The sequence below is a fragment of the Phoca vitulina genome, unplaced genomic scaffold (genome assembly GCF_004348235.1).
Source record: "Phoca vitulina isolate PV1807 unplaced genomic scaffold, GSC_HSeal_1.0 scaffold26, whole genome shotgun sequence".
In the NCBI taxonomy this organism is placed as follows: Eukaryota; Metazoa; Chordata; class Mammalia; order Carnivora; family Phocidae; genus Phoca; species Phoca vitulina.
Window position 1 is genome coordinate 6014257 of NW_022589729.1, and position 27976 is coordinate 6042232.

Consider the following 27976-nt stretch of genomic DNA (forward strand, 5'->3'; position numbering starts at 1 on the left):
TGCTTTTCTGTCTCCTGAAAGAGCTATGATCCAATCTGCCCAGCAAAGTTGCTAGTGATAGCATTCCCAGAAGCTCCCACCTCCAGATGATGTCAGGCTTCATGTGACCCAACCGCCATGCATCCAGAAACATTACGTCATTCCAGGATGTGATTCCTTCTAATGCAGAGCTGATTGTCCCTGTGTCCCTGTTGCTGCTGTGGCCACTATGAGCAATAAACCATAACCTCGAGTGGAGTCGGCTGTGCCCAGGTCCGTGGTCAAGGCAGAACAACAGTAGACTCACCTGAAGGTCATGCTGCCCCTACTGAGATACGGTGACTCCGGGGACAGGCCACACAACACATTAAACACCCATAAGACATTCTACAATTGAGGATCAGAAATGAGAGGAAAGTGGCTTTTTCCTGGCCAGATGTGGGAGCATGTGGTTGATGTTCTGTTGAGTCAGGCATTTTGGTCTGTCAGGTATGGGCAAATTATGTGGGCAAATGCTAGAGTTGAGCGTCTGAAGGAGACTGACTCTGAGTCCAAAACTTACATACAGACAGGAACAGTACAAGAGACCTTTCGAGGGGCATTAAAAGACAAGGCCTACTTTATTCTTTTTAATTATTATTATTATTTTTATTTATTTATTTGAGAGAGAGAGAGAGCAGGGGGAGGAGCAGAGGGAGAGGAAGATAATTTCCAGCAGACTCCATGCTGAGTGCGGAGCCCAAGGTGGGGCTTGATCCCAGGACCCTGAGATCATGACCTGAGTGGAAACCAAGAGTTGGATGCCCAACTGACTGAGCCACCCAGCGGCCCCTCATAAAGGTTTTTGTGAAATCATTAACAATTGTGTGTGGTTTTTTTTTAACAATATTCAATTAGGAAAATGGTTTCTATATTTAGACAAGGCCTACTTTAAAGACAAAGTAATCCATAGTCACCTCAAAGTAATTAGAGGCAACATCTGGGGGTAGAGGGAGAAGATAGTCAATACCCACTTGTAAAGCTAAGTATAACTAGAACAATAGAACTTGAGATCTTACCAAGTGCCAGGTGCTTGGCAAGCACATAACCAGGTAAGGAGGCTACCCTTTGTCTTAGAGTGGTCTTAAACTTATGTTCTAGGGGGTTCCCATCAGGGTCCAATTGACCATTGGCCCCCACCTACTAACGCTGAGCTCTATTGGATCACCCTCTTGCCATCTGGAGCAATTCAAATACATCTGCCTTTGGATCAGCTTGAGTGCTTCCCAGAGACAAGCTCAGGTCCAGGAAGGATGGCCTCAATCTCATGGATCTCCGCAGCCTGCAAGCATTTGGCCATCATGTCAGATCTGAGGAAAGCAGGGAGCTATTAGTCCCACTCCAGTTTACCTGGAGCTTCAATCAAAATGACTCCTTCTGCCATTATTTCCTCTAAGAAACAAGCCTTTGGTTTCTTTGCCATCAAGACAGCTTCATGTAACTTGGCCCATGTGGGGTGTCTCATCTCACATCTCTGCCTCTTATCTGATCTGGAGATCTCTTCAAAAGCTCTTCCTCCAAACCTCTTCCTTTCCCTTCCCCCAACCCACCCCCATTTGTACTTTGACTCAGTTTTTAAAAACTAGATCAGGAGTCCAGGAGGGATTTGCTCCCCTACTGACTCCACGGCTATGTTCGCCGGGCTGGCTTCCCCAGTGAGCTGAGGCCCCTGGATCACTGCCCACTGCCTCAGCTCTGGTCTCCTAGCAACCCTCAGCCTTCACAGTTTGGGACGTGGAGGTGTCAAAGGGAGCCAGGGTGGCAGAGGTGAGAATGTGAGGAAAGATCTTGCTCCCAGGCCCTGAAGTAGAGAACTGCTGCCTCACAATCATTGATATGACAGAAGGGATGGGCTTTCCCTGGCATACTTAAGAATCAGCCCTAAGGGTAACAAATCATTTGCCAAGGAGTGCAGGGCTGCACTCTGGTGCCAGAAGCAGAGACTTCTATTTGAAAAATGCTTAATGATTCCTCACTTAGTCTGCCCTAAGGACCGATGGAAAAACAGTAGGGTCGAACGTGATATCTTTTTGGAACAAGGACAGATAGACTGACTTGTCATGCATCAAAGACGTACTTCAGTTGTTCTTTGAGAAGAATGCCATTTTAAAGCCAGATGATATCTTAGGACCGTGTCACTCAAATATCGTATTTTTTGTATCCTGATAAAATGAAGCCCAAAGAAGTTAAATGACTCGCTTGGGGGCTCTCCCAATAAGGAGAAGTTGGAGTTGGATAGAACCCTATCACCCAAGTCCCAGTCCGATGCTCCTTCCATTACCTCATGCTCCCTTCCAGAGACAGTGTGGATGTGCACTGAGCCACACTGGTTCACAACACGGTCAAGGTCATGGATTGCAAAACAGTTGGATGTTTTCAGGGGTAAGTCTTATGTTATAGACAAAACAGAACTAACCGAACCACATGACATGTGGTTCACTTGTACCTTGCTTCACTAACAACATGTTCCTGGTTGAGCTAACCAGGACAGACAACTGTGAGGAAATACTTAAAAAAAAAAAATTTAATAAACTAATCACTACTCACCCATGAGTCTGATACTGAAAGATGGACTCCTGGCTTGATCTTTAGTTTAGGGTCAGAGGAATGGTATTATTACCCTACACCAAGTTTGAATTGTCTCTGTACTGGTCAAAATTCTTAACTGTGACAAAAGTCTAACACAAACTACCTTTAAACAACAGAAAAGTGGGAATTGATGGCTCATGTAGGTAGGAATAATAACTAGGGTAACTTAAAGAACCTGAGAGAAGCTGTAGGAGCCAGAGCTGAAGGACTGAAATTGGGATTTGTTCCTCCCCATGGCTTTTATCTCTGGGTCTGTGCTTCTACTCTCTTACCTCCTCTGGTGCAAGTCTTCTCTATTTGATTAGAAGGATGTCTACAGTCATCCAACTTTGTATTATTTTGACGCCACACCCCCTGAGCCATTACAGTTATTCCTTCGATTGCAAACTCAGAAATATCAGGGAAAGACCCTAAGAGACCCAGCTGGATTTCATACCCTCTCCTGAATCATCACTGTGTCTGGGGGAAACAGGAATCTGTGATCAGCCAGACCTGTGTTATTGACCCATGACTCCATGAGTAGGTGAGGGATAGGAAGGGTAGTTATAAGCCTCAGGAGCAGTAGGAAAGCTTGCCCTTTTGTAGAACAGAAAGACAATAGCTAGAGCCACCACCATCCTCTACATCTTGTTTTCTCTAAGTGCTGGCATTCAGCACGGTTGCCATTACGTCATGCTGCTCCTCCCTCCAGCCCACATGCATAGATATGGACCCTTAATAAACTTGGATGATGACATTGGCAGTCCAAGGATTTCTTGGCAAGTTAATCAGCCTTGTCAAAATTGATCTATCTCCATGGACCCTGCAAGAATCCTCCAAGGACTCACGGGCAGGAGACAGTGTGCTGCAGTGAAGAATGCTGGAAGGGGAAACAAGGGATCTGGGTTTTGTCACTGATCAACTCTGTAACCTCAGGCAAGTCCCTTCATCTCTCTGTTTGTTTATAAAACTGGAGAAGTTGGCCCACGAGATCACTAAGACCCATCTAGCCCTCATTCTCTACAGGTGCATTTCAGGTGACCCAACAGAGCTGGTCACTGCCCCCTCTAGTGGTTAACTTAAAGCAGGAACAGAGTTCAAGTGTATTTTAATTTCAAGATGAAGAGAGGAACAACTTCTTCCAGAGTTTAACAAGCACATTCCCGTGGAATAAGGTCGGAAGGCAAACTTCTGGGGGGCAGAAGGACACCATTGCTTTGTCCGTTGAAGCCCTTGAGAAGTTCAAAAAGAGAGACTTCTCTCCTGCCTGCGGAGAAATGTAGCCACTCTGCCATCCATTCACCAAGACACTATGTATCCAACCAGTAGGTGTTAGAAAAAGGAAACTGATAGTAGAGAGAGGAGGGAGGGAAAAAAAAAACTAAGAGAAGAGTGTAAACAGCTCTGTAGACAGAGAATGAGAGGGAGAGAGGTTAGTCTCACAGATGGTATTGATCAAAACTCATTTATTCCAGAAACATTTATTGAACATCCACTGTGTCCAAGGCACTGATTGTGATTTATAGCAATGAAGATAAGAGAATTCACAGTTCCAGCCCTCCTGGAGTTTATATTCTAATATATAACATAAACATTATATAAATACAAATACAACAAGTGCCAGAAAGTAGAAACCTAGTGTGTTCTCTGCACTCATAACAGGGGGCACAGCCCTTGACTTTGGTATCAGAGAAGGTCTCCCTGAGGACGTGATATTTAAGCTCACTTTTGAGAGTACTAGCATCGTGATATTGTGATTTATAATAAGAAATATATATATATTGGTTTCTTCCTCCAGTTCCTGACACACGACTCCCGAAACTCTTGTAATATCCTGGGTGATAGGAGCATCTTTTGTTCAAATAGATGACTCTGGCTGGGTTTCTGGATGGCTCCTGGATGAGGGATGGTCCCTGGAAAGGCCAAGTCATGACTTGGAGGTTGGCATTTTCAGTCGTACCCCACACTCTGTTGAGAAGGAAGAAGGGCTGAAAATTAGAGTTAATGATCTATCATGCCTATATGAGGAAGCCTCCATAAAATCCCAATAGTATGGGGCTCAGAGAGCTAGGTCTATTTTACCACAATTAAATTGTTTTACATACTGCTACTATTCTCCTATTTATACAACAGTGGCCCAAATTCTCAACTACCTTGGTGTGTATCTTGCCCAGAGTGTGAGAATACTTAGTAAGAAGAGGTAAATAAATAAATAATTATGGCACACAACCCAAGTGCTTGCTCTTGGATGAGAAAAGGAAGGGGCTCGGGGCGCCTGGGTGGCTCAGTCGTTAAGCGTCTGCCTTCGGCTCAGGTCATGATCCCAGGGTCCTGGGATCGAGCCCCGCATCAGACTCCCTGCTCCGCGGGAAGCCTGCTTCTCCCTCTCCCTCTCCCTCTCCCACTCCCCCAGCTTGTGTTCCCTCTCTCGCTGTGTCTCTCTCTGTCAAAAAATAAATAAAAATCTTTAAAAAAAAAAAAAAAAAAGGAAGGGGCTCTTTTTCCATTAACCTAAGGAATTGATCTATTCCTATATATGTCTATTCCTATTTCTTATAACTTTAGAATTCTATCTTATTCCCTATATCTAGAATAATAAACTCAATCTAGGATATAGAGAACAAGGTGTTCAACATAATTAACCATAGCATTCTGCGAAGAGTTTAATCCAGGCTTTCTCTTTATTAAAAAAAAATATTAGCAGGGCGTCTGGTGGCTCAGTTGGTCGAGTGTCTGACTCCTGGTTTCAGCTCAGGTCATGATCTCATGGGTCGTGAGATCGAGCCCCTCTATGGGCTCCATGCTCAGCGGGGAGTCTGCTTGAAGATTCTCTCTCTCTTCCTCTCCCTCTGCCCCTCCCCCCACTCACATGGGTGTGCTCTCTCTCTCTCTCTAAAATAAATGAATACATCTTTTTAAAAATTTTTGAAAAGATAAAAAATACATATTAGCCAATGAGTTGGCCCGACCCACAATTCTTAGAAGCATTCAACACAGGGAATAAAAGCAAGTGTAATACACTAGTCCCACTTGAAAGTATCTGGTAGTAACTGTAATTTGCCTCATGTTCTACAGCCTACAGAGAGCTGTGACCTACTGCACATTATTTTATTTGACCCTCATAATAACCCTACAAGGGAGTTAAACAAGTATCATTGTTCCTATTTTAAAGGTGAAAACGAAGTCTCTCAGAGGATAAATTACATATCCAGGGTTAAATAAATAATAAGAGGAAGGACAAAGACTCAAACCCAGAAGGCAAAAATCCATTTTCTTCAACCGTGTTATGAGGCCTCCCTTAACACTTAGAGCAAACTGCTTAATACAAAAAGCAGGCCAAGGATGCTATCCCTTTTAAATATATGCACTGATTTCATTCTCATTCAGATTTTCATGCTTCGCACTTTCATTATATTTTGTCTTCAAAATGGAAAAAAAAAATACCTCAAAGCTTTATTTTGAATAAAAGCCAAATGCAAACGTCTTAAAAAGAAAGACTTTGAGAGAGTTCTGTTTCCAGCTCGAAGGAGGACTAAAAATATCTGACAATTCTTCAGCTCTAAGCATCTCAAAATGCTGGGTAAAATAGAACAAATCCTCTGTTAACTCATAGCTAAGGGGGCATGAAAACAGAAGGAAAATTGCCCGAGCTAGGAACGAAAGGGAAACTGGAAACAGAGAAGTGAGCTATGCTGGGACAGAGGCAGGATCAATCAGCCTCGGTTAATCAGGGGGACCTCAGTGCCCACCTGGGAAATGATGATTGTGCCTTGGGCGTGTTCAATACAGGGTTTGGCATGGAGATTGTCGTTCCTAAAACTAAGATTTTATTATGTATTTATTTATTTGTTTGCTTATTTATTTTAAAGGTTTTTGACACAGGGCTCAATTCTAGGATCATGACCTGAGCCAAAGGCAGAGGTTTAATCAACGGAGCCACCCAGGCGCCCCCCCCTTTTAAGATTTTATTTATTTATTTGGAAGAGAGAGAGTCTAAAACTAAGGTTTTTAAAAGCGGTGCCCACTTAGGGAAGGAGTAGTTTAAAAACAATGCACCTTCTTGCATAGAGAGTTAGCAAGAGAGCTTATCTGAGTAGACCTGCCTGGCTCCATGTGGAAGAAATCCTCCCTGAAAATGTAGCACCACCCCGATGATCAAAGGCTGGGAACTATTATTTATTGTGCCCTCCTGGTGCGCCAGACACAGTGCCAGGAGCTTTTCATAAGTCCTCTCATTTAAGCAGCTTGAACTTCACTCCGTGAGCACTGAGGGACATTCAGAAGCAAGGCTGTGCGGCGACAGTTATAGGCGGTGGAAGAATGACATAAATTCATTTGTGTCTTCACCCTGCCTTTCCATGCACAGAGTGGTAATATCTGGGAAACTGACTGAATGCTGGAAATGTGAAACGGTGGGGGCAGAACCACCCAAAGCTGAGGACTGTCTACACTAACTCCAAACTTCACATTTTCTGAGGGGTCTCCAGGGAAGCTAACTAGCATTTACTCCTTTGTTTCCTTGGATAAATGCAGTACAACTCCTGGAAAGTTTACAGACTAGTTAGGAAATAATGCAATTGGAAGTGGTCTAATCTGGAACCCAACCCAAATAACTCTGTCATTTCTACACTATAGCACCTCCTTTGACAAACGGGGTGGTGTCTTAAAATACAGGATTCCCTGGAGTGGGGGATTCTAAGGAATAGCAAGAATCTTCTGCTGCTTCTTCTTTGACATCATCATTACCATCATATCTTCACGTTTCATATATATATAGTATAGTATAATCGATATAGTAGTATAATCTCTCTATATAGTATAGTACATATAGTATATATATTATACACTAACCATGCCTTGCTTAACAATCCCTCCATGCTGCTCTAATTCTACAAAGGTCATATTATTCTGTCCCATTTATTCACCTGACTAGTAGCATATAAAGGCCAGGACATTTCCTCTTAACTAAGGGGAAGAAACTGAGGGTTCCTGGAGGGGAGGGTGGTGGGGGGATGAGGTAACTGGGTGATGGGTATTAAGGAGGGCATGTGATGTGATGAGCACTGGGCATTATATGCAACTGATGAATTACTGAACTCTACATCTGAAACTAATGATATACTCTATGTTGGCTAATTGAATTTAAAGAAAAAAAGAAAGGCCAGGATATTTCTAAACATCCTACAGTGTACAGGGCAGGATAGTTTCAACAACAAAGAGTTATCAGGCCCCAAATGTCAAAAGTGCCCTACCAGAAAACATTTTCTGAAATTATATTCTGCTGGGCACGCAAAGGTTTGTGAGGGTATGGACTTACTCGTTGAATGTGAGCATGCGCGCAGCATCACTAATGTGCTGTGCAGTGACCAAAGGAACAGTCTGCAGCTGGCAGCACTAATAAATTCTTCATCCCACAAGATAATGACAATTTTTTTTAAATGGACTGCTAAAGGTTGAAGTAGTAAAAATAAAATTTGGGTTTAAAAAAACCCATCTGAAGACATTTCAGGGACACATTTGCAATATAAAGAGAGGCTATAAGTTCATTGAAATAGCAATGATCCTCTTAATATTTGTGCTCAGAATTCATCTTGCCATCTATTTTAAGTAAAAAGAGTCTTAATAAGTACAACAAAATCAGATTTAGGGCGTGATAAATACATATCTTTGCCTTTGAATGTCTTATACCATTATTGAGTTCATTTATTAAAACATCCGTAAAGTGTCCTTTTCATTCATTACTGACTTTTGTTAAATATTTTATCTATAGATCCATGGCCAGTAATACTAAATAGTTTAAGTTGTAATATATAAAACATTCAAAGAATTTCACTTACTAAGATATTAACATGCATTAACCAGGACTCCATTCAGCACTGAAATATTTATTAATACATTAGTGAATTATTTATTCCCTTGTTTTATTCATTGCTTAACATCTCAGCACTTTTGAAATTTAATTTCTTTAGGAAAAAAAAAATCTCAAAATGGATTTTGTCAGGTTTACAGAGCTTAATGTCAGACCTTACAAAAAATATTGTTCTCCAAAGGGTAAGGTTTTTTTAGGAAATATAATTTAGCAAGAATGGCTGCATAGACAGAGTTATGCACTCAGAAAGAACACAGTGTGTGAAGATGCAGTGATGATGAGAGATGGAGAGAGGAACAGAATAGCCAAATGGGAATAGAATGACAGCAGCTGCCCAAGGATTCATAGTACGTGGCTAAATTAGTTAGTAAAATGTAAGATAAGATTACACCTATTTTTTAAAAATAAAATGCAGGGGGCTTGTTTCCACACATAAAATCTATATTCATTTCATAGCAACATTAATGATAGTAATTTTAAAAATTGACGGTTATGATACATACCACACAGTCTACTTTCTGATCAAACGAATGTCAGCCAATAGTTTATCTTTATGGTGAAAGGGCATTTGATGTGTGAGACTTCGAGTTCCACAAAGCATAAATTCCATAAGAAACACTGCTTGCTTTTACTTCTTTTCTATAGAAATCATCACTCATTAAGCATTTGATGGGAAGAGCAAAACTGTTTTGTAGCTATATTTTAAAAATTATTAGCAGCAAAGGAAATTGCTGGACAATCTAAAAGTCATAGTGTTGGTTTTTCAAATTCTGCAACAACAAATGATTTATTTTCCAGCTTACAAATGATTATCCGGCTGTTTGTCTTTTCAAACACCATGTTTGTTCAGAATCAGTGGTTTTCAAAATGGATTCAATACTTCCGTTTGCTTTGATGTTTGATCTTTTAAAAACCAGTGTTTGTTGTCTCCTTGCATTTTTGCTATTTACATTGTCACTCGTAAGCCACCATAAATTATCTACTGGCTATTTGTATTTTGAGGTTAGTGAATGCTTAGTTCATATAATCCCTGATCATTGGTCCCCTACAATGTCATAATTAAGTTTCGCCCTTTAAGTAGCAGGCAGACATATCAATACAATGGCTCTTTTTCCAACAAGATGTAAATAACCTAACTGGTGAGAAAGACAACCAAACATGTAATTCTATGTTACTGTTTTTCTGTTAAAAACACAGAATTTATCATGGCTCACACAAAGTTTTGAAATGTGTTTTAGTTTCATTAACCTTTGAAGTTCAGAAGCAACTCAGCAGAAGAGGAAGGGCTTGATTATTAAGAAATAAATCATTAGTGGGGCTCCTGGGTGGTGCAGTTGGTTGAACATCAGACTCTTGGATTCAGGCAGGTCGTGATCTCAGGATCTTAGATCAAGCCCTGTATCAGGCTCTGAGCTCGGCGAGGAGTCTGCTAAAGTTTCTCTCTCCTTCTCCCTCTACCCCTCCCCATGTGCACGCTCTCTCTCTAAAATGAATAAATAAATCTTAAAAAAAAAAAGAAATTATTAGTAATAAACATCACTTGTGATTTTTTTATAGATTGACTAGCAGACCAGAGTAAAGCGGTGCTACCGTCAATAAACTAATTCCTTTAAAATAATGTTGACAGTGTCATAGACAAGTGTGGTGCTATCTGCATTTTTTTTAAAAAGAAAATGTATACATTGTCCCAAAAGTTTAAAAACAAACTAAAAGTATAATAGTATTTAGATAAGAAGGTGATCAGATAATTTCAACAGGATCTCTTTTGTATTGGTTCAGTCCAGAATCCCCCCAACTACTTACTATTTCCACAATAGATGGAGCCTACTGAGAAAAATCTCTCATTATCACGTGTTCTAACTGTAGAAAATATTTGAGAGCTCGTTGTCATCTATCATTGATTCTAAGATATATTTTTCTACATTTTAACACCTCTGAAAGGGAGATACATTTTACCAAAAAAAAAAAAAATGCTCTTATAGTTTAACTGACAATGTTTCTTATTCTTTGTAGTATATAAAATAGTGGTCCATCTTTTAAGCAATGCCATCTTGGATGCAGTAAAATATAGTCTATGTCAGGTAGAATCTGTGCTGAGCGGTTTACACCCATGTTAGAAGAGATGACATTGAGTTTAGAGAGATTAATCTGGCTGCTTACACCACTAAACAAAAGTAGTGCTAGAACTCACACTGAAGATGCTCTGACTTTACAGCAGGCCCGGGCTCTAGCCGAACGACATCTTATGCATTCATATAAGGCTGACTGAGAGGATCGGGAACTAAGGTATGTGTAGAATGGGATCAATTTTATATAAAAGTAAATGTCACATGATCATGAAAGTCTATTTGAGACATTTTCAAAAGCTCTATATTAAGAAAACACAAGTTAAAATCTATTTTTTTATATTACCTGGATCAGGGCACCTGGGTGGCTCGGTTGGTTAACCGTCTGCCTTCAGCTCAGGTCATGATATCAGGATCCTGGAATCGAGCCCCACATCAGCCCCTGCTCCATAGGGAGCCTGCTTCTCCCTCTACCTTCCGCTCCCCCCCTGCTTGTGAACTCTCTCTTTCTCTGTCAAATAAATAAATAAAATCTTTAAATTACCTGGATCATAGTCAGTGGCGTGCTGGTAAATATTTAACAAGTGGGATGCTGGTAACAAGTGGTTTTGGTAGGGGTAGAAAGAGTAAATCCCAGTTTGTAGGGTTTGCTGATTTCTCTGGTGTAAATACTCTTACTGTGGCAGATTTTAAGACACCAGGCTGAAAGCAAATGGTTTACGAATTTCTTGAATGGTTACTAATCAGCTCTGGCTAGCTGGTAGGAGGCAGCTTCAGTCCATCACACCACTGCTAGTAAATGTTAACTGATGATTTAAAATTTTTTTTATCTCATGATCATATTTTATAAAACCTTATTTGTAATATTAATTCAAATCCACTTGGAAAGGAGGATTTAAAATTATCATAAAGCAATATATATCAGTATGGCTAGCCTGTTTAAAAGGAGCATGTGCAGGGAAATAATAAATCTGGTCAGGATATTTGTCTACAAGTGTATTTTGAGATCCTATAGTGAATCCACACTCTTAGTCATAGTCTATAAATAAACAGCTTGAATATGATGGGCAAAATTTAAGGATTTTCTAAGAGAGGAGGGGGAAAAAAGCTCAATAAGAAAATTTAGGGATTATTCTAAATTTGGGGATGTTGCAAACAATAGCAAAGACTGAAAAAGAGTGCCGAAAATATTTAAAGCTTAAAAGAAAAAAAAAATTAGGAGAAAACACATTTTAATTTCATAAAGTATGAACCATTACATTTAGAGGAAATTATTTCACATGCTAAAATTGGAAAAATAAAAATTCTAAGATAGCCAACTGTGATTTGCAAGCTGTAGCTGGAATGTGTTTACAAGACAATAGGCAAAAATGCCAGCACATCTAATAGAAGCCGTAGCTAGGACAGTAGAAGTCAAATTCCATTACACGGGCTCTAAGGAACTATCCACAGACTTGTTCTAAAATTTTCTTGGTTAACTATTGCTTGAAATTTGTAGGGTGTTGATTGCTTTTGTAAAGCAAAATTGATCCTGTTTGGAAAACAGTATTTATTTTATTTTATTTTTTTAAGATTTTTTTATTTATTTGACACAGAGAGAGAGAGACACAGCAAGAGAGGGAACACAAGCAGCGGGGTGTGGGAGAGGGAGAAGCAGACTCCCAGCTGAGCAGGGAGCCCGATGCGGGGCTCGATCCCAGGACCCTGGGTCATGACCTGAGCCGAAGGCAGGTGCCCCAAACAGTATTTATTTTAGCTGAACAATTAACACTGAGCATATTTTTTTACCTCTGTGCTTTTTTTTTTTCTTCAGAACACACGTCCGTACTAAAAAGTATATTCACTTAGGGTCAAGTGTATGAACGTGAGTCTCTTGGGCTCTGATTCCACGAACAGGTCTTTCTAGACAGAGTCCCGTGCCCTATGAGGTGGGACCTCTCAGCAAACATGTCGATGTTCTCAAAACACCTCTTCATTAAATAGAAGTTGATAGGAAGAGGAACCAAGAAGAGTTTAAAAGGGATTCTCTTTCTCCTTCACCTTGCCTCTCCATGTCCTCACCTCCATGTGGTAAAACTCAAAATGTCCGTTTTTCTTTTCTTCCTGTTGAAACCATATGCACCCTACAGACGCAGTTCGGATCCCACCCTCATGATACAGGCTTCCCTGACAAGTCCTGTTTACAGCGATCTCTCCAGAGTTCACCGAGTTTGCCTATTCCACTCTGGTATTTAATTAAAGGGGCCTGTTTTTATCTACCTATGTTGACAGATACAGCTTGTCTTTCAATAGCCCCGAGGGCAAGCAGGATCTGCCTTTCATGCCATTTATCTACCACCCACTAGGGTGCTGGGCCATTCCTTCTTTTTCCCTCTCTTCCACAGACATTTATTAGCTAGCTACTGTTGGTCAAGTACTTTGCTAGCTGGAGAAAGACGCAAATTTGAATAAACCATAGTACCTGTCCTTGAGTCCTGTTATGATTTTGCCCCCTTTCTGTCTCCAGCTTTATCTTAACACTTTTCTTTTAGCTCTAGACAGGCTAAAGGATATTCAACCTCTACGTCACTATGTCTTCTCTCCTCTGGGGTTTGAGCTATTTCCTGTGTCTCAGAATACTTTGACTTCCTTGTTCCCATTCTACCCTCTATCCACTTTATATCTAACACCTACTAGTCTTTCTGACCTCAGCTTAGATGATAATTCCTCCAGGAAGCCCTCCCTGATCCTCAAAGTGAGGAGCCCTTTTTATGTGTTCCTTTGAATGTTCGACATTGCACTTTCAAAATGGAGTTATAATTGCCTGTTTATTTATCTCTCGTTGGAATCTATCATCTATTAGTACAGACATGTGTTTCTTTTGTGTACTGGGTCTGAGTTGTGTGTATGTTTAGCTCCTGATATCTAGTGGTATTTTTTTTTTAATGTATTGAATGAGTGAATAAATGAATGTCACAAAGGTAAACAGGTCATAATCCCTGCCCTTGAGGACATCACCATCTAGTGGGGGAGACAGAAATGCAAACAGTTAACCATAATACAAGGTGCTGAATCCCGAAATTGTGCTATTATTCCTGCTCTGCACTCTTGTAGCATTTTTATTAAAGATTTTATTTATTTATTTGAGAGAGAGAGAGATAGTGAGAGGGAGAGCAGAAGAAGTGGGGAGAGCGAGAAGCAGACTCCCTGCTGAGCAGGCAGCCCGACGCAGGACTCGATCCCAGGACCCCGGGAACATGAACATAACCATAATAATAAAATCGATACATAGATAAAAAGCTATGTGGTTCAAAGTGATTTTGCCTGAGGAAGTCAGGTCTTTCACCAAGGAGGTGATAGTTGAGCTGAGTTTTAAGGGATTTCAAAGTGTACCAGGTAGAGAAGCAACATATAGCAGGCGCTCTGTAATCTACTATTCTAGAATGTTCCAGCATACCTCTGTGCAGGTCTATAGTCCTGAATGGCTCAAACCTTCCAGGTGCTATTTTTTTTTTTTTTTTTTGGCAAGAAAGAGAAGAATAGAGTATGGCTGAGAACCAAAGATTCAACTAATTAGGATAGTGGTGAGGATTGGATTCGTAAAAAGATTTGAAAGATGCATCAAATAGCAGTCAAATCAGTGCTGGCAGGACTAGTCTGCCTGACTACATCTACTGGAATGAAACTCCAGTTTCAAGAATGAGACACTGGGTCTCCTAATGCCAGTCAATGTGAGGAGGCGAAATTAAAGGACCGGAGGGAAATGAATGCTTCACTGAACACATAAGGGAAAGTTCCTCAACTATAGACTCTCTAATAGTCTGGGAAAGCTCTACCAAAGAGGAACAGAAAGCCAACATTCAACATAAATCTAGCCTCCAGTGGGAATCATCAAGCACGTTATGTGGAGCTAGGCTTGATTAACACCTTATGATTCCCAACCTATAAAATCCTGTCCTACACTCCTGAAACAAATAATACATTATATATTAATAAAAAAAAAAATCCTGTGCCCTCCCTGCTGCCCTTTAGACTGCAGGCAAGATGTGAAAAGTGGTACGAATGAAGAAGATGAACAAAAGGAGACTTTTCTCACCTTTAAGCAAACCAGGCAAGATTGATTAGCCCTTAATTTCTGGAGGAAATGAAATCTGAGGACATTTAAGTTCACACAGGGCACTCTCTGGGCTCACCCCTGACCGTGGTGTCACACTTCACATTCTAGAAACAACTGCTTGTGTTTCTCTGTACACACAAGTTATTGCTGCTCCCAAGCCTTTAGTGATGTTTCCTTTGCTCAGATTAACTTTCTCCCTTCTCCCTTCCACCATCATCAGCCGGCTAAAACCTACTCTGCTCTCAAGACGCAGCTCAGATATTACCTACAAAAAACATTTCTGAATCCCGAAATTGTGCTATTATTCCTGCTCTGCACTCTTGTAGCATTTTTATTAAAGATTTTATTTATTTATTTGAGAGAGAGAGAGATAGTGAGAGGGAGAGCAGAAGAAGTGGGGAGAGCGAGAAGCAGACTCCCTGCTGAGCAGGCAGCCCGACGCAGGACTCGATCCCAGGACCCTGGGAACATGAACATGACCTGAGCTGAACGCAGACGCTTAACTGACTGAGTCACCCAGGCTCCCCTCCCTAGTAGCATGTTTACCTGTTTGTGTCTTGGTAACCCACCATCTTCACCAGTACTGGGTCTTATTTATACTTATGTCCACAGGGCCTCCAATGATTCACAGCACCTAATGAGCACCTACAAGAGAGCTCTTCAATGAATGAACACATTAAAGAAGAAATGGAAGTGTTATCCGAAGATTTACCAAGTCACACTGTCAGGAAGACAATTCGGGCAGCAACGTGTAGGACGATTGAGGAGGGAAGACACCAGAATCAGAGCAAAAGGAATCAGTGGGCTATAAAAACAGTTCAGGCAAGTGGTCATGAGTGTCTGGATTAAGGAGATGGAGATGAGGATGGAAAACGGGATGAATCTGAGAGACATTTTGGAAGTTAAATCAGTAGAACTTGGTGGCTGGCTGATGAACAAGGAGAGCAAAGGGATATTTTTATTTTATTGTATTTTTAATTAATTAATTAATTTGAGAGAGAATGCATGAGCATGGGTGGGGTGGGGAGGGGGGCGGAGAGGGAGAGAGAGACCCTCCAGCAGACACGCTGCTGAGCACGGACTCAGGGCTCCATCTCACAACCCTGAGATCATTACCTGAGCTGAAATCAAGAGTCAGACGCTTAACCAACTGAGCCACCCAGACGCCCTGATTTTATTTTTTAATTTTTAAAACCATTTATGTATTAAGTAATCTCTACCCCCATGTGGGGCTTGAGCTCAAGCGAGTCACATGCTCTACTGACCGAGCCAGCCAGGTGCCCCAAGGATATTTTTAATCTTTTTGTTATTAAATGATCCACCAACAGAAGAATAAATACTATTAACAGAAAGAAAGGAGTCTGGAATAACAGCAACTTTGAAGAAGGGACTAGAGGAAAGGAGAAAGCTGAGAAGAAGCTAATAAAATATCCAGATCCAAAGTGATCAAAGGGGAAGAAACGGGAGGATGCAGCTTTGTTGACGCTAGGGTTTGGGAAACCTGTAAGGAAAGGGTGAGTCAGAGTTGAGAAAGTCCCGTGAAGAAAGATGTCAGCCTCAGCTATCAAGAGTTCACAAATCCCAACGTGATGGCTTTCTGGACTTGGGGTCCCAGGTTTACATAGAACTCCTTCCAACAATTTGCCCTTTTGTTGACCTGCCCTCGATGTTCCCTTATGAAAATCACTGGTTGGAACTTTTTACTCAGCTACTAGACAACACTGGGGATATTTCTTTATTTCATAGAACCTTTTAAGGATCTATTTCAGTTGTGCCAAAAATAAGAACACAAGAAATATTTGGTCATTGGGGGCATATTTTTACATCCAGATGAAACCAAAAGTATTTAAACAACTCAAAATGTCCAGGTAGTTGGTCTAATCTCTTCTGAACTACTCTAGAGAAAAAGAATATCAGAGAAATGAAAATGTTTTTATTAAACAAGACATATGGAACAGACCAAGATTCCTTCACGAAAAGTTCCTCTTGGTTATTTAGGTCATACAGTGTCAGGATTAGGTTCTGCTACAATAATAGAAAACCCAAAATAACAGTAGCTAAAACACATAAAGATTTATTTTCTCAAGTAAAAGAAAATCCTTCCAACAATTCCAACAATTTCTGCTCCATCTCATTGGCCAGAACTGTCATATTCAGATACTCTCAGAATCCAGAGAGACTGGGGAGTCTGAGGACCAGACTGGGGGGCCGGAAAGATTTGTTTTTAAATCTGCGCATTTAGTTGCCCCAATAATAGAGGGTTCTCTTGGTAGAGATAAAAAAGGGAATGGATCATCTCTTCCACAAATGCCCATTCTCATTGTTTTAAAGATGGTGATTTATTTACCAGACAAGTCCTAAATGCATTAAGGTCAAGAAGATGGAAACTTATACATGGAATGAAAACAAAACAAAACAAAAACGAGCTCACAGAGAGAGAACAGATTGGTGGTTGCCAGAGATGGGGGGTATGTGGGGTGTGGGCAAAATGGGTGAAAGGGGTCAAAAGGTAAACCTTCTACTCATAAAATAAGTAAGTCAGGGGGATATAATATACAGCATGGTGACTATAGTTAATAATACTGTGTTGCTTATTTGAAAGTTGTTAAGGGAATAGATCTCAAAAGTTCTCATCACAAGAAAAAAATTGTAACTATGTATCACGACAGATGTTAACTAGACTTGAGATGATCTTTGTGCAATATTCATAAATATTGAGCCATCATGTTGTACACTTGAAACTAACATTATATGCTAGTTTTATCTAAAAAAAATTATGAATGACACACACACATAAAGATGGAGATTTAAAAGCACCATAGTACCTCCATTTTTTTAACTAAGTATGCTAATATCTTCTCTATGTCATTATAGATTTTGACCCAATGTAAATATTGGAAAATATTGAAAATACAAATATATTTTCTTACATTCAAACAAGCAATAAAACACTTAACATTTAATGAAGTTAGTTCTTCTTTCCATAATTGTTAAATGCCAGTAAAAAGAAAATTCTTCTTTCTCTCTCTAAAAAGTTTCTCCTTTAGCCAGAGTTAAAGACAAAAAGATGCCATAACTAGCCTCTGTTAGAAAAATAAGGTACCTCTGAAGTCAGGTAACAAATTTTCTGCCAAGGAAACAGAGTTTGGCTGTTCCATAAGCTGGATAATGACTTGTGACCTCCTACCTGCTCAATGCAATCACCACTTCTCAGCTTTTACTCCCTTTCAATTCTTTATTGAACTCAACACCATAGATTCACCTGGTCATGAAATTTTCTTCTGCATCCCTTGGCCTCTGTGGCATGGTCCTACAATGTATGGTTTTCTTCTTTGCTTTTTTCCAGTCTCCTTTACTAGAGCTCTTCCTCCATTGGCCCCTAAAAAACAGCCTTCCTAGCTTGTTTCCAGGGCTGCCAATCCTGCTCTCCCCACAGAGTCCAATGGCACTTTTATCCCTGTCCTTCAATATAACTTCTGTGGATGGCTTCCATAGGTAGGTTCTACCTGTGGCCTCTCTAATCCCATATTTCTAACTTCTATTTATTAAAACACACACATACACCTTTTTTTTTTAAACCAGCTCTTCCATAGAAACTTCAAATTTAACACATCCAATGCTGAATTCATCCAATACTGAATTCATCCAATTCCTGTTGGCCCCCAGATCCATTCCTCCTCTGTCATTCTCTCTTTTGGTTGCTGACATGACATTGCCATCTCCGTAGTTCTTTGCACAATGTACTTGAACATCAATCACCTTGACTCTCATCTTCCCTCTCTACTACCCATATCTAATCATATACTAAAAATCTACTGCTTTGGCCTCCAGATGGAGACTGACTCCACTGTCATTACTTTTCACTTAGAATATTTTAATGATATCTTGAGATGTCTCTGTCTTTAGTCATGCCACATAATGCTACCCCATCATGTCCTAACTCTTCTAAAAAAATCTTCAGTTGGGTACACCTTGCATACAGAATAAAATTCAGATTGTAGTATTGGGACTTTGAGGTTCTCTATCATCTGGAACAATCTGTTTATTGCTTTTATGCCTCTTCCTCACCACTCCTTTTCCATAGGACAAGCCTACCAATCAAAATTGTTTCCCTTTTTTCTCCCCCAGCCCTTTATGAGGACCAAAAGTCATCCATAGCCCTCATCACACTCTGCTTTTTGTTAGAGTCATTTGTGGTTGTTTTCCAGTTAGGTAGTGAGTCTCTGGAGGGCTCCTCCTTATCACATCACTGTGTTCACCACATTACCTTTAGTACAATAAATTAGACGTTATCCTCTGCAGGTGTTTGTTGGATAAAAGCTAGTTTTATATAGCCCTTGCTTCTGTTCACACTTCAATTCAGACCTCAATTCAAGAGTAACCATCTGTACAACTATGAGGTAAGGTTTCAGTGTCCATCTATCCTCTTTTTCTGCTCTCCTTTCTTGCACTTAGAGATGCTCAGTGCCTTCATGTTCACTCCTGTCCACCCTGCCTCTTATTGTGGTACCTACTTAGATCCCTCCTTTTAAGCAACTCCAACTCTGAGACCCTTTCCTTCCCAGTTTCTTACCAAAACTACACGTCCCCGAGACAGACTTTAGAGTCCATTCTCTTCGTTTTATAGATGAAGAGACAAAGGCCCAGGAAGGTGACATGAATTGCCCAAGTTCATGTGACTTATTAGTATTCTCTCTGAGATAGACCCACGGTCTCCTGACTCCAAGACCATTGTTCTTTCCTTCACACTTTGCCTCCTATCCCATATCTCAGCACCTTCAACTTCAGCATGTCATTAAAGATGGGCAAGGACCTGCTGCTGACCATGTTCGGGAGGCATCTCTCTCTTAACAACAGTTACCAATGCTCTAACTCACAATAATGGATTCTGGAGAGTTCTTGTTAGTACCCTCCTGTGATTATTTTGGTCACAAAATCTGGATTATTTTGGTGTTTTCCTAGCTCCCGAACTCATACCTCAGAGAGACACGGCTCTATTCTGGGATGTGTAAAGCCTGCACATTTTCTGCAATGTGCTTCCTTGTGACTGTGTGGTTAGTGATGTTCACTGTCTAACACAATCCTCCCACACTTGCAGAAACCATGGCAGCAGAGCTCCAGAGGCATCCCCCTGCAGCTTTACAACTTCCTGGGGAAAGAGTTCAGTTCATGAATGTGTTGTAATTTCTGTGAAGGGTATCTAAAGTCCTTCAAAACATTCGTGAATGAGCCTTTTCAATACCACTTGGAAGGAAGTCAGGGACTTCACCACTGAAACCAGCAGTAATGAAATTCAACGGCCACAACCCAGGAGATATATGAAGGCCTCAGGGCAGAACAAAGGCCAGCTGAAGCAGCCAAGGGCAGTTACTACCACAAAAGGCATTTACCTTAATAGGAACTTGAACGGCTTTAAAAGAATGACACTGTATCCTTCCAAAAAGTATCACGTGTTCTTTATTCATCCTGTAAAGCTAGGAATATAAAATTTAAATTTTATTCTCGTTTGGTATTGGTGCCATATTTGGGGGGTTTAATCACCAGGATGGGATGATCTGAAGAAACATTGCAATTTTTTTAGATGGAAAATTGAAGCATTGAAAGCTTGCCTTTTCTGCAAGCTTGCATCATAGAATTACAGGTCGCCGATGCTTAAGGAACCTTATAGCACATCTAATCCAACCATGTAATTTAGAGGTAAAGAACTGATCCCTGTTAAGCTGATAACATAGATTATCTAATTTTGTGAAAACCATTCTACTCTAGAAACAGGAATTAACGGAGTAGAAACCTGGGCACTAAATTATAATTATATTATTAGGACTAAGTGTGTACACAGGCCTGACAGACATGAATGCTCTGGACTTCATCTATTTGCCTTCAATTAATTTCCATCCCATTTTCTGCATACAAAGTGGATGACCACTTTAGGTTTCCACTTTAGGTTTTGAGAAGTATGTGAATGCCTACGGTGCTTTGTGCTAACATTAAAGTTGTTCCTTTTTGGTTTTTACTTTTCAGAAAAAAATGTAAATGAACTTCAAGACATCTCAATGACACTTAGTGACACTTCTCAGTGACACTTAGGTAAATTTCTTTATTTTAAAAAAGTGAGATAAGACACACTCTTTCAAGATGGCATTGTGAATATCCAATCAAACAATGGACAGAAAAATACTTTAAAAAATATAAAGTGCCTTGTAATAGAAGCGCGCAACTCTATTTACTTTATGAAGGCATTCCATTCCATTTATTCCTTCAGTAAATATTTATTAAGCACTACCTGCCGGGTCCTATGCTAGATACTGTGGAAGTAAAGAGGAGTTAAATGAGATCCCAACCTCCGGGAGCTTACAACAAAGTCTTTTCCTGATTCTGGCAACCCTCCACCCCCACCCCAACAAAACTGTAACAGACAACCACTAGGGAAGGGTCCCCTGTTATGTTCTGCCTTACCACTTTGTACTTCCCTTCCTAGCATTGTCACGATTTCAGTTAAATAGTTGAGTAATTAATTGCTTACTGCCTGTCTGCCACTAAAATCTTAGCTCCGTGGGAACAAGTATTTCGTCTCTTTTATTCTCTGCTTCATACCCAGCGCCTCGCGTGGCTGGCATAGAAAAGACGAGCAACTAATATTTGCTGAATGGAGGGATGAACGTTAAGAATGAATGAAAAACTAAACGAGTGTCGAAAACCTAAAGAGTCTGTAATACAACATAACCCGTACTATATTAGGCGTGCATAGTACTATGGGAATTTACAGAAGGAGCATTCAAAAGTTCGTCTTAATGGGGCTGATTTCCAAAACAGAAAATAATCTCTTCAATCTCTGAGGCTTGCATGATACCGTCCCCCTCTGGCCTGCCTAGAGTTTAACAGGGATTCTTCTCTGGAATATCAGGATCGTGCCAACAGTAGGACAGCAAATAAGACTGGTTAAATGACCCAAAGGCTGGCATGCACTACGTCCCATTAGGTCATCTCTGGCTCAAAGCCAGAACGAATAAAAGGGTTCGTTCCCTGGTGTAAGCGCAGAGCCGGGACGAAAATCGGGCGCCAGCCTCCACGTCGGCTTTGGCTCCTCCGGAGGCCGCCAGTCACATGACTCGGACCGCGCCAGCCTTCGGCGCCTGGGTCGTTCCGCGCGTGCGCAGCGCTCCGGGGCGGCGGGCCCGAGCGCGCTGACAGCTTCCGGTTTGGTTTCCCCGCCCCTGCGTGGCTAAAGCAGTGCGGGTTTGGCGGTGGAAGCCGTGGGGTGGCGGGGGGCAGGGCGTGGTGAGGTGAGGGGGGTGCCCAAGCGGGGTTCCCGGAGCTATGGCTTGCTCCATTGTCCAGTTCTGCTACTTCCAGGACCTCCAGGCAGCCCGGGACTTCCTCTTCCCTCATCTGCGGGAGGAGACCCCCTGCGGCGCCGTGCGCAGGGACCCCAGTAAGTGCCCCTAGCTTCGCCGCTCCCTTCCCCCGCTCCGCCGCGGCCCCTGCTCGGCGGGTTCGGGTCTCCTAGCCGCCCTGCAGCCGCTGCCCTCGGGGAGCCTCGTTCCCCCCGCGCTTCCCTCTTCGCACCGCGATGATCCCCTGCCCTCCTCGTCCTACAGCTCCGCCCCCCCGGGCGGCGTCGGTGTTGTCTTCCTCTCGCCCAGCTTTCTCCTGAGCCACTCGCCCTCTGGCCAGAACTGCGCCTTGCTTCCTGTCGCCTCTGCCGACCCCACTCCCCTCGCCTTCCTCCCCAGCTTTCTTTCCGAGTGCCCTCTCCATTCCCCCCCCCCCCCCCACGGTCCCCTGTTCTGCACGGCTTGCTCCGTGTTCGCATCCTCCTTCCCTTGCCTTGCCTGCTGTCAGCGCTTTCCCCCGGTACTGCCTCAACCCCCCGCCCTCTCCTCCATCCCTGGGACTGTGGCCTTCTGCCACCCTCCCTCCCGAAAGTGTTTCTCATCGCCCGGTCTCCCTTCTTCTAGCCCTTCCCCCCCTTCAGATGTAGAGAATAAATGTCTGATTGACAAGTGGGTGACTCCTGAGGTGGTGAGTAAGCGTCTCCCATATAAGGAAAACCTGTCAGGAAGTGAGGGCGAATTTCCAGCAGGAACTAAAATTACAGCAACACGGCCAGGAAAAGTTAATTTCCTTTATTGAGCTGAGACGCCTTCAACCTGTTATTATCATCAGACAGTGTTAAGTAAGCCCTTATCCAGGTAGTATAAAATCCCAAGTCTGGTTTATTAGATACTGCATAGTTTCTCAGAATTTCCCACATTTCTCCTGTTGAAAGGGTGTGCGTTTTGTGTTTATTGGTTTCTTCGTATTTCCCACCTGAAGCACGTCTGGTTTTGTAGTACCGTGCTGTCATTTTTGTGCTATACTGGATTGGTGATAAAAGGCCCACTAAATGAACTCCTTCCCCTTTCTTTTTTCTTTTTTTTTTTTTTAAAGATTTTATTTATTTATTTGACAGAGAGAGACACAGCGAGAGAGGGAACACAAGCAGGGGGAGTGGGAGAGAAGCAGGCTTCCCGCAGAGCAGGGAGCCCGATGCGGGGCTCGATCCCAGGACCCTGGGATCATGACCTGAGCCGAAGGCAGATGCTTAACGACTGAGCCACCCAGGCGTCCCAACTCCTTCCCCTTTCTTAAATATAGAAGAAATCAAATCAGAAGTATCTGTGAATATTTACTCTGTGCTCATCAGTAGTGCTGCAAAGCAAGTAAGTTTGGTGGTCGCTGCCATCTAGGAGCTGTAGTTTTCTGGGACAAATAAGTTAGCAGCTGCCATACGGTGTGATTGAGATATACACATATGTGTTTGTATATACCCGTACACATACGTATATGTATCTGACACTAGCGGACACTCCTTGAAGTGGTGATATGTAAGCCCACCTTTGAAGTAATGGTTAGATGCATAGGGGAGAGGTAATAGAATGTGCAGAGGAAAGGAAGCCTGAAATGAGTGACATTTAGAGAACTGAGAAGAGCTGCGTGGCTAAAGAGGAGGATGTGGGGAGATGAGGCCGTAAAGGTGATAAGGAGTTTGATCAGGAGAAGCCTGTGGAGGTAGTGGGATGCCTTTGGAAGACTTTCAGCAGAGAAATGACACGGTCAGTTTGTACTCATATTCATCAAAGTTTTTGAATACCTTTTATGCACTTTGGTAGCAGCGTGGCAAGATGGGAAGCAGGGACATTGGTGGGAGCTTGTTCCAATAATCCAAGAAGCCGTGTGAGCTTGAACTAAAATCACGCCCAGGACTTGAGAGGAAGAGATAGATTGGAAAGCTATTAAGGAGGTAGAATCTACAGGACCTAGTGAAGATCCAGTGATGGGGTTGTAGCTGATGAGTGAGGGCGTTGAGAATGCCTTTGACTTGGGCAAGGGTGTTTAATGAGAGAGAATGAAGGCTATAGGCTTTGGACCTTTTGCATGTGAAATGTTTGTGGTATGTCCAAGTGAGGGGGTCCAGTTAAACACAATCTAGAGGTCTGAAACTTAATAAGGATCCCGGGCCAGAGATGTTAATTTGGTAGTTACCAGCCAAAAGGGTCAGTTCGGTGAACTGAATACTGAAGATGTACCCTTAGAGGAGCCTGATGTTTAAGAGTCATGTAGAGGTTAATGGGAAGAAGACAGAAAGAGAGGAAAGCCAGGTGAGAGCAATGCCCGGGAGCAGAGGGAGGAGAGGATTTGATGAAAGGGTGGTCAGCAGTTGCAGATGCAGCTGAGGTAAGCTAAGGTAAGGATGCAAAAGTGCCCATTGGTTTTGGGAAAGTGGAGGTGACTGGGACCCTAGGACAGTTTCCGTGGAATGGTGGAGGCAGAAAACGTATTTATAGGCTATTGAGGAGGTAAAAAAAGAAGTTGACTTTTTCAAGGAGCCAGGTTATAAAGGATAGTGGATACAGGACTGTGGACAGGGGATGTAGAGGAAACAATACATTTTCTCTATCCCACTGCCACTCCCCTGCTCTTCTTTCACCTGGGCAATGGCACCAGTCTTCTCACAGAACTTCCTGCTTCCACTGTTGGTTTCTTGTAATTATTTCCCAAAAGCAGCCAGAGTGAGCTTTTAAAGACAATTTAGATCATAACATGCCCCTTTATAACTCTATGGCCTTCTATTGCACTTAATATAAAATCTAAAGTTCTTACGTTGTTTATAAGGCCCATGTGGCCCCGCCTCCTGCCACTTCTTGCACCCCATACTACTCTCCCCTTATATTTTTTTAAGATTTTATTCATTTGAGAGAGCACAAACAGGGGGAGAGGCAGGGAAAGAGGGAGAAGCAGACTCCCCGTGGAGTTGGGAGCCCAATGTGGGGCTCGATCTCAGGACCCCAGGATCATGACCTGAGCCGAAGGCAGATGCTTAACCATCTGAGCCACCCAGGTGCCCCTCTCCCCTTATTTCTTGTGCTTCATACACACTTTGTTGTTGTTAAACCAGTCAGGCTTATTTGTGCTTGAGGCCTTTGTCCTTGCTCTTGCCTCTGCTTTGGATGCTGTATGCAGATCTTTGCATTTTAGCCGCATCTGGTTAGTCAAGTCTCATCTCAGATGTCAACATCTCACAGAGGCCTTTTCTGGTCACCTAATCTAACATAGTCATTCCTGCCCCCTTGATCACATTTGTTACTCTATCATATTGTCTTACTTATTTTTATCACTATGTCTGTGTTGTCCAATATGGTAGCCTCTAGTCACAGCTGGCTCTTGAGCCCTTGAAATATGGCCAGTGCTACCAAAGAACTGAATTTTTAATTTTACTTAATTTAAGCTTAAATTAATTAAAATGTGCCAGATGCAGCTAGTGCCTACCATATTGTATGGCACAGTTACAGGTGCTAAAATTTAGGCACATACAGGTTGACTACTTGTCCAGGGTCACACAGTGAAGTCTAGTCTAAGGATATGAACTCAATCCAGGCAGTTGGGGATATATAGTTGTACCCCTAAGCATCTGGATTAATTTGGAATATGCTTATGGGTTTACACGTGTAATTTAATTTATTACCCTTTTAAATCAAATTCTTAGGTTTGTATATATTGGTATTATTGAGGCTATCAGCAATTCAAGTAGAAAATAAATGGAGAAAGAACCTCTTAACCAGTGAGCCCCTTTGCCAAACCGATATTTTACAGTTAAAACAGTGCTTTAATTTACAAATAAAGATCATCAAAATATCTTGTCCAACTCTTGATAATTTATTTGGAATTCTTGGGATGACTAGCGCTATGGATTTCCATAATCACTGCGGGTCTTGTTTTGTTAAAAAAACAAACAAAAAACCAGGTTTTATAAAGAGCTCTTCATTAAGACAATCTGAACTAAGCAGGTAGGACCTGCCGTAACCTACTGATGGTGTTTGGCCTTGCTTTGCTTCACTTTTATTAGTGTTATAAATGATTATTGGGAAGGGAGTCATGAGATCATTTTATATTCCTAGCTTATAGTTTTAATTTCTTATCCCAGTTCATTTTTAGGGGATATGTAAGACCAAAACAACAATAATGATAATCTTGAAGGCTTATTAGTTGGTTTAATTATTTTAATGTGGACAGCTGGCATAGACCTGATGATACCTGGTTCCTGGGCACCCAGAACTCAGAACTACTCTCCGTATTTGAATTGTCAGAGAACAACAGTATGACATTGTTACTTTGTGTCTTCAATTATGAAATGAGAATATCTTCTATGGCTTTAAAGATTTTATTTGTCAGAGAAAGAGCACACACAAGCAGGGGGAGTGGCAGGCAGAGGGAGACGCAGATTCCCCGCTGAGCAAGGAGCCCGATGCAGGACTTGATCCCAGGACCCTGGGATCATGACCTGAGTTGAAGGCAGATGCTTAACTGACTGAGCCACCCAGGTGTCCCTCTTCTGTGGCTTTAAAAGAGATCTTGAACCCTACTGTTTCCCAATGTTTACATTAGTGATAACTATTAATAATTGTTTCTACTCAATCAGATGCTATTTCAGGCAAAAAATTTGGTTTCATACTTTGAAATTTCAGAGATGGGTAGTAGTAGGGGTCCCCACATAAACTACGGTGGCATAATTTCCAGTGAGACTGGATTTTTAGACCAGAACTTTCTGATATTTATAATTGAGTTGGGCAAAAAAAAAAAAAAATGCATGTACAGAGAGGGAGAATCAGAATATTTGGAGGGAATTAGAGTATTGTGGATCTCCTAATTTGATAAGAAAATAATTTCCTAGTGACATACTAAAAAAGTAAGGCAGCTTTCCTTCTTGCCTCTTTTACCAGAAAGATAGAAGATAAATCATGCAGGGAATTACGTTGGCACCATCAATTAAAGTCATGTTTTTATATAATCACTGAGCAAAGTGTGCTTTTTAGGATAACCTGAAATCATGGGGTCACTTTACATGATGGGATATTACAAAGGGCATAAAATACCCATTTTTTATGCTTCGTGAAAATGCTTTCTCTTGTTTGAGATCCTCCTGGGGGGAACATTTATAGGAATTTCAGAAAATTTATGGAGTTAATGGATTTTGTTAGCAATTTAAAATTGGAAGAGGCTCTCACAGATAAAACTTGTCAATGAGGAAATTGAGACATGCATAGTCTTTAATTCCTTCATAGAGCTAGTGTTTGTTGAGTACTTCCTATGTGCTAAGCACAAAGTAGTCTTAAAGGGTGAATAAAATAGGTCCCTCTCCTCAAGGAGCTTTCAGTCAATCAGTCAATAAAGGAAATAAGCATGTAGAAAGAGTGTTAAAGTGTTATCCTGTAATTTGGCACATGATGGTTGGAGAATGAAGGAGTGTTAGTTCAGTCTATATAGGGGACTCAGGGAAGTTGTCTTAGAGGAACTGTCATCTTCACCAAGGCTTAATTGTTTAATAGGTGCCCATCAGGTGGAGGGGGATGTGAAACACGACGGGGTTCAGAAAGCTGCAAATAGTAAATTGTGGGAGAGTCGAGTATGGTGAGGGATGAAGTTGCAGAGATTGTCAGGAACTTAAATTTTATGCAGTAGCAGGGTCATCAGATGGAAGTTAAGAGTACTTTGGAGCTACATGGAAATTTGCCCAAGGGTTACTTGGAAACAAGTAGTTTTAAGTAAATTAATTTCCATTTACTCTTATGAAAGTACCTACTTTTCTACCCTGCCCTTCTCCCACTTTACTAAAGGCTCACCTTTCACACATTCTGAATATTATTATAGTAAGTTGTTCCAAGGTGTTTAAAAAAACTTCCCCTTTAATCGGTGCATCATGAACTCCCCCATCTACCTCATTGAGACATTTCCAAATAATTTTTGCTGTTTATGTTCAATAGTCATCAAAATTTGTGATGTATGTATGTTGTTATTCTCAGTTGTCAACTTCTAATAATA

At 41.5% G+C, this 27976-nt stretch overlaps 1 protein-coding gene across 2 annotated transcripts in view; it reads left to right on the forward strand.

Moving 5' to 3' along the window:
- The first annotated feature begins 21835 nt into the window (after positions 1 to 21835).
- The window catches only part of RAB3GAP2 (RAB3 GTPase activating non-catalytic protein subunit 2), a 94946-nt gene continuing 88805 nt past the window's right edge, over positions 21836 to 27976 (forward strand). The window contains exon 1 of one of the 2 annotated variants that reach the window (XM_032422446.1): positions 21836 to 22049. In XM_032422446.1, the coding sequence (XP_032278337.1) occupies positions 21935 to 22049 (115 nt within the window). In that variant the 5' untranslated portion in view covers positions 21836 to 21934. The remainder of the gene's footprint in view (positions 22050 to 27976) is intronic. The other variant, XM_032422447.1, reaches the window with a different exon arrangement.